Source organism: Sinocyclocheilus anshuiensis, unplaced genomic scaffold (assembly GCF_001515605.1).
Source record: "Sinocyclocheilus anshuiensis isolate Anshui unplaced genomic scaffold, SAMN03320099.WGS_v1.1 scaffold421, whole genome shotgun sequence".
Taxonomy (NCBI): Eukaryota; Metazoa; Chordata; class Actinopteri; order Cypriniformes; family Cyprinidae; genus Sinocyclocheilus; species Sinocyclocheilus anshuiensis.
This window is the reverse complement of record NW_015540859.1, coordinates 300,810-308,141: the sequence shown is the minus strand read 5'-3', so window position 1 is coordinate 308,141 and position 7,332 is coordinate 300,810. Positions and strand designations below refer to the sequence as shown.

General features: G+C 39.3%; 1 protein-coding gene across 1 annotated transcript in view; it reads right to left on the bottom strand.

Annotated features, from left to right (window-relative positions):
- LOC107687934 (ral GTPase-activating protein subunit alpha-2-like) overlaps positions 1-7,332 on the bottom strand; it is a 202,091-nt gene that overhangs the window by 52,675 nt on the left and 142,084 nt on the right. The window contains exons 30-33 of the mRNA XM_016485423.1: positions 5,952-6,062; positions 5,796-5,864; positions 5,462-5,599; positions 3,503-3,686 (exon numbers count right to left, since the gene is read on the bottom strand). Of these exons, the coding sequence (XP_016340909.1) occupies positions 3,503-3,686; positions 5,462-5,599; positions 5,796-5,864; positions 5,952-6,062 (502 nt within the window). The remainder of the gene's footprint in view (positions 1-3,502; positions 3,687-5,461; positions 5,600-5,795; positions 5,865-5,951; positions 6,063-7,332) is intronic.

The window sequence follows — 7,332 nt, the reverse complement described above, 5'->3', positions numbered from 1 at the left end:
AAGAATGGGAAACAAATTGGTTACATAATTTTCCTTTTTAAATATTTTAAAATATAATTGAAATTGATTTTACACACTTTAAGCAATATCGTATTGCATATCGAATATCGCATTTTTTAACAAGGTATCGCATATCGCATTTTTCTTCGATATCGCACAACCCTATTGGCTAGTAATGTTAGTTTGGTTGAGAGTGAAAGCTGTGCTCCTCTCATACCATTGGTAGGCAAACTCAATGACTCGAAAGGGATATCAACAAGTTTTTTTAAATGTAGGATTATTTTTTTCCACAGCCAAATGCTGCACGCCGGAGATCCGGTGTAGTGCCGAATTCAGACCCCCGCCAGATTATTACGCCCCTAGTATTGGTAGGTTTAGGGTTAGGATTAGGGGTGGGGGTTATGATTAGGCAATCAGGTAGTGATTTCAACGAGGGGGGTAATAATTAGGCAGGGAGTCGAAAATGGGCACAACACCGGCATGGTGCCGGAGAACTTTAAGCCCTGCAATTCTGTCATCAATTTATTTAATCTCTTTATTTATTTTAAAAGGGACAAAGTACAGAAATTAACATTCAAATAAACACAAATGCATCCGAGAAATGTAGCGTAAAAAAGAAAAAAAAATAGAGAAAGAGAGAGAGCGAATAAGGGTACAAAACAGAAAAGAACCCATGCAGCTCAATTAAATACAAATACGCAGCACATCATACACAAATATAATAAAAGTTTCCTATTAATATAGTCTTGTTATAGATGTAGAAAACAACTGACTATAAAGAAGCCAATTCCTTAAATTCTATTTAAATGAGTAATAGGATGTACATTCTGTATGTATAATTACTCTCATGTCATTACAAATCAGACCAAGTGCATATCTGTGAAGGAGTGATGGATTTATGGAGTTCCTCCATTAAAAGTTCATGTAACCAAAACTTTGATGGTTTACAAAAGTCAAATATTGTACTGTAAACATAATCCATTTGAATGGAAGAGTTTAATCTAAGCCTTCTGAAGAAACACAATAGTTTTATATGAAAAACACAGACTTTTATTCACATATAAACATTGATCGATGCACATACATACAACACATGAAATTTGGTAAACAGAAGCTCAACCATACTTGCTTGATGAGCGAGAACCAACCTAATTGGTTTTTGTGCGTCAATCAATGAGCTTCTGTTGACCATATATGATGTGCTCTATGTATGTGTCTGTTCATCATATAAAGTGATCGTGTCTCTTCAGAATATTTGGATTAAACTGCTCGATTCATAAGGATTACTTTTACAATCTCTTTGTGAACTTTTTGAAGCATCAAAATTTAGAGGAACAGAAAACTCTCAGGTTTCATTAAAAGTTTCAATGTCCAATTGGTCACTAAACTGAAGAGTTACTCATTACTTGTATCATTACTTGTGTTTAGTTTTAAAATGTATGGCCAGCTAATGACTTTATATTTTTAAATGCAATTTTTAGTAAATATGTACAAAAATATTTTCAGTTGAACTTTTTGTGTATCATGTCTTATATTGGCCAGCCTGATATGTACATATTAGTATAGGCAACGGACACTGAAAAATTCATATTGGTCAACCACTAGTTGTCAGTGGCAATCCATTCCCTACATAGCTGTGCTAGTTTCATATCACTCTGAATTCTCTTCTCACATAATCAAAAATTAAAACTGAAAAACAATATTTTCATTAATTTAATTATTATTTGGTAAGTAGCCATGCAAGTGGGATAATTTACAGTAAACTGGCTATTATCACAAATTATTACATATCTCTCTGGAATACTTGATTCTGATTGGAAAACACAATCAGGTAAATATTTTTTGTATAATGACTGCTGTATGACTGACTTTTTAGGGTAATACAAGTCCCGGCTGGCTGACTGTGTATAGTACAGTATTTTCCCTTACTTGTTCCCAAAATCTGGTCGGTATACTGACTTTTAGCTGTCATGACCAATGGAGGCCATTTTCCCACGTTTGCACCATGTACACGGGTGTCTACACGGAAACCTTTAAAATATCTATTCATTCTCCCAAAACAGACTCAAAGGGCTGCACTAATGAGCATCACACCTATCGTGATGAGTGAATAGGGCTCTGCAAGCACTATGAATTAAAGTCCTCTGAATGATGAACACCTCTCAAAGTAAGAAATCTAGCGTTGTCATTAGTGAATATTAAGATTAAGATGGGAGAGAGAGAGAAGAGGGAAAAAACGAAGTGCTCACATTGTGACAGTGCTATCAATACCATCATCCCCATCAAAGTGGAAAAAGCTCTTTGCAAAGACGAGCAAGTTGCATTAGGGATGCACAGAGCTTTGAAGTAAACTAATCAATATGAGATAGGTAGTGGGATATTGCTTACGAGTTGTTCTTTGGCTGAGGTTGTTTTTTTAGTTTTTTTTCGTACACAGAGATATAAAAGGCATGTCAATGGATGGAGGTGTTTGCATTGCAAAAGCCAGCATTCTTTTTCTTCCTCTACTCCACAGATATAAATGTACTGTCATAAAAGGCATCCCTGTTGAAAGAGGAAAGAACAACCCCCCCACAGCCCAACCCCACCAAAAACAGGTGACATTTGATGACATGTCAAGGTAGAAAACACACAAGAAATATTGCCTAATGGATAAAGCAAGGTCGGAGGAGGAAAAAATGATTTCTTTAATAATTGGCATAAATGGGCTTGCTTTGAGTGGATGAGGGAACTAATGCACACCTCTTTAAAATTCTATTTCATTTCACATTGTGCTACATTTGCTCTAATATGATTCACGAGAGCTCAGGATAAACTCACAGGACAAAATAAAAATGTTCCTTTTTTTGTACGTTCTTTTTTCTTTTCAAGGGAGATGCAGCAGTTTCACAATCAATGCTGAAAAATTTGGCACAGTAAATTTAGTCAAACTTGCCCTTACATTATAGACATTAAAGAGTGATTGTGTTGATGTGAAGCAAAAATTCTTACATTTAATAAGGTTTAATGACAAAACTAAACAAAAATGAATACTTAAGGTCATGAAATATAGATAAACTCACTATATATACAGTATCTCACAGAAGTGATGACATTTTTAAAATGTGAGGGGTGTACTCACTTCTGTGAGATACTGTAAATACATATTTGGAACCATTAGTATTAGTATTTTACAAATCAACTTAAAAAAGGCAATAAATACATAAATAAATAAATAAATAATATAATTTAAACTACCCCCCCTCTCCCCAAAATTGACGTGAGAAGGGTTAAAAGTGCAAAATGATGCAAACATTGTTAATGGTCTTAAAAACAGGCACTTTCTGTTTTCTTTTGATTTTGGGGTGAAATATGACCCGGGACAGTTCATGACAGATTAGTCATGACATTTCCCTAGGCACGCTGTAGACAATGTGCTGTAGACAACAACATAGCACAATTGCAGTAAGATTAATTTCAGTCTTTATGTTACTCCTGAAAACAGAAAACAACAAGTCCTTACCTTCAGCCACTGTGAGGAGATTTCCGAAGTCTCCCATAACATTGTGGATGGGTGGTGGTTCAAAGTTCTTGACATTGCCTAAAGTAAGGAAGGGTTCATAGTCTGTCGACAGATCAGCAAGGCTGAGGAGGTAGTGGCTCTGTTGAGTGTGCAGGTTAGACCCTGATACACAAGTGTGCAGCACCTAAGAAAGCAGAACAGTGAATTAAGTACACCGGTAATACACTACAAAAAGAATGACTAAAGAAAAAAAAAGATTTGTGGGCCTAATACAGAACCCTGGGGGAAACCTTTGGAAAAAAGGGAGATCATTTATTTAATAATGAGCTGCATTCTTTGTTGTTCTAGACTGAATTACAAATACAAAATGTAATGCATAAGATACTAATGGCATTGTTTAGATGTTATTGCATTTTGAATGCCTAATGAGAATGCGTCAAATAGCGAGCTCTGTTAGGATAAACAACTCACAAATTACTTCAGCCATGAAGACGCTCTTCTTGGCACTCCACTGAGATGCATTAAAAATAAATCTGTAATAGATTGAAACATTGTTGCTACACCCAGACGGAGTGGTTGAGCGCTACAGGGCCACCATATGGAGATGGGACGATATTTACAATGCTAAGCCAGGAAACCCAGCGAGAGGGGCTTTATGGGCTAATAATCTATTTCTCCAGTGATATGGGAGTGTATCGATGTGCAAAAACAGATGGCCATGGCTCTATTGGCTGGAGAAGATAAGACACAGTCCAGCACAGTTTATCATAGTGCCTGAACAGGTTTACTCTGTTTGATTTAATTAAGGCTTTATCCCTTGGCTCATTCTCGAACACCGCACACTCACGCAGCAAACAACCACCCTGTAAGCTACATAAACACCATCAGATATAAATTCATGTTGTAAAAATACCTAAAAATAAAACCACAGAACTTTAATTTTGCCACATAATCACCACCATAGAGCCATTAGTGCCATCTGGCTCGAATGGAAACGGCTGATAAATCAGAGGTACAGGTCATTCAAAGGTGTGATGGATCATCTCTCAATGTAAATCAGTAACAGACCATCTTACAATGGACTTCAGTCAGGCCATATTTACTTGAGCCATAAACTGACTGCTTTACCTCTTAGGAAACAAACTGGCACAATATAAAGCAGTCATATTGTGACAAGAAGAGAGAAAAACAAAACAAATTCAGGAAAATTCATCACTTTACTTAAGCGTTAAACCACATTTGCTGGCTCTAAAGATTCAGAGCGATTTTCATTAGTCTATAAATGTAGTAAGTGGCACTTCTCAAACTGTCCTGCATAAACGAACCAAGACTCCATAACATTAAAGAACAGTAATTACCAATTATTATTTGAGTAGTACTATAGGTTTGAGATGCTAATCATTATTTCTTGCACTTAACTGAGACACATCACTCGAATGTACGAGTACTGGTGAGCTGTCTTGGTGAGGATTACGTACACGTGCTCGTATTAGATGCTATTCAGCTCTGACAAATGAGAGATTAAAGTAATCCCACTGAGCATATAATAACTAGAGGAAAATTATTAACAGTCAAACGAGTGCAGAGGAAACAAAGGACATTTATTCTTCCCTTTCCCCCTTTGCAGCAGGTGCATTTTCTCTCATATGATGAACTGAATTCTTGAGTTCAGCATTCATTGGTGAGCTTATCAATCAAACAATGGGACATTTAAATAATTTGGCCATTTTTTTCTGGGAGCATGACATCTGCACAAAGGTCTGTGTCTGTCTGCATCTGCACAACAGGCCGGGACTAATATCTCATTTATTCTGTGCCCCTCAATGCCCTCTCATTAGTGTCTGATGACTAAATATGAGTTCTGAGGGGATGAGTGCATTTATATTAGAACACACACACATACGCTGGAATATTTCGGCTTTAATTTGAAGTAACAAACTAGAGTATGCCTGTACCCACCCTGTAAATGTAGTCGAGTAGAGGGGCTTTCTGCGATGTGGGGTCGTCCAGCACAGGCATAGTGATGGGCTCCAGCAGGATGGAGAGAGGTACGGCCATGCACCAGTCCAGCAGGCACAGCAGTAGAGACACCATTAACTAGAGCACACAGAGAAAGCATTCATTCAGCACACTCTTGACATGACCACAAAACAATCAATAAACCTGCCAAAGACAAGCTGTTAGGAAGGATGGAACAACGAGTAGAGAGACTGGATGAAGTGCCGTGTGCTGCTCATTCTGAATTCCCATGTCCAGCACTGCATACACAAACAGAGATGTTTTGCTTGCTTACCTTTTTATCTGCCTCAACTGTTGAGTGTTCAGCACTGGGCAGAAGAAAGGCTATGGTTGCTACAAAAATCTACAACAGATGAAAAGTGGCGATTAAGCAGGCATCCCTTACACAATACTGCAACATATGCATCATGCTGAGGGAGATGGTTTGTACCTCTATAATTCTTTGGGGAAGGGATGGATCCAGTCTCTGTAAATGCTGCCAGTGAGAAATCAGTAGCTGAAAGATGTCACAGGCCACATTGGCCACCACCTTATTTCCAAACTAAAAGACAAAATTACATTCACTCTCACATTACAGTCCAGACAAAATGAAAAAGATGAACATAAGAAAGGCATGTTTTTATTACTTTTATCACTAAATGAACATGATCATGAAGAAAGACACTTATTTATCTGCAGAATTTTCTATAATGCTAAGTAGGTAAGGTTATTGTGCTGTAATATACACTACTGTTCAAAAATTGTTAATATTTTTAATACCTTTATTTTAACAAAAATGTCAGTCATTTGTCACATCAAGACATGTATAATGTAACAAAAGCTTTCTATTTCAAATAAATGCTGGTCCCTTTCAGTCGGTCACTCTCGACGTCACGTCGGTGACCGACGAATTGGGATCTCACTTAGAGAGACCAATCTACTTCAAGTGTAAACTAATCAAGCCAATGGACATTGGCATGCGATGACTGCATCCAGCTGCCGCTGATCACAGCGTAAGCATAAAAAGGCAGCAGGTGCAACGCATACCAGCTTTTCGCTTCGGAGCCGAGCAATCACATCGTTTTGCTCCTGACTACTCTACAGAGAGAAGAAGACTGAACAAGTTCAGCGATCTTTGAGAGCTCTTCGTGTTGGCGGTACGGCGCTTCAGTGGTGGTGGTTTCCCGTGTCGAGTGGGTTGCACACATCAGGCTGCACTACCCCAGGGCGGCCATCTCCCCTGTGCGCTTCAGCACGCTAAAAGAGCTTTTTCCCTAAAACAGCATTCACAGGTGCGTCTTTTTAAAGACAAAAAAAGGTTGCGTCTGGCACACTCGATGTTACGTCTTTGTAAAGACGATGTGGATCTTGCTACAGACAACATATCACCCGGGCGTTTCTGGATGCAGTCGTTACCTGGTGCTGGGTGATGGTCATGATCGCTGCCTCATGTGCCTGGGCATTTAGCACGCTGAGGTGGCGGTTTCAGGTGGCGCACAACCAGTTGAGCTGCCAATGAAACGTGCTGGGCCCTCTACAAGGAGTGTACCAGCAGTATCCTTTGGTGCTCCTCCCCACGACCGGATGTCGATCGCTGCATCGGAGGGTGAGCCGGAGCATTCTGGAGAGGAAGATTTGGCTGCGCTGCTGCCTCCGGGACTGTAGCAATGCCTATATCGAATCCGGAAATAGTGGTTATGTTTTCCCGGGCCGCCGTGAGGGTAGGGCTCGAGTGGAGACCTCCACCGTGTCCCGAGCCCTCAAGGTTGGACGACTGGTTCTTCGGGGTGGTTCGTGCTAGTTCTCAGCGCCCCGCCCCGGGGCCATTCTTT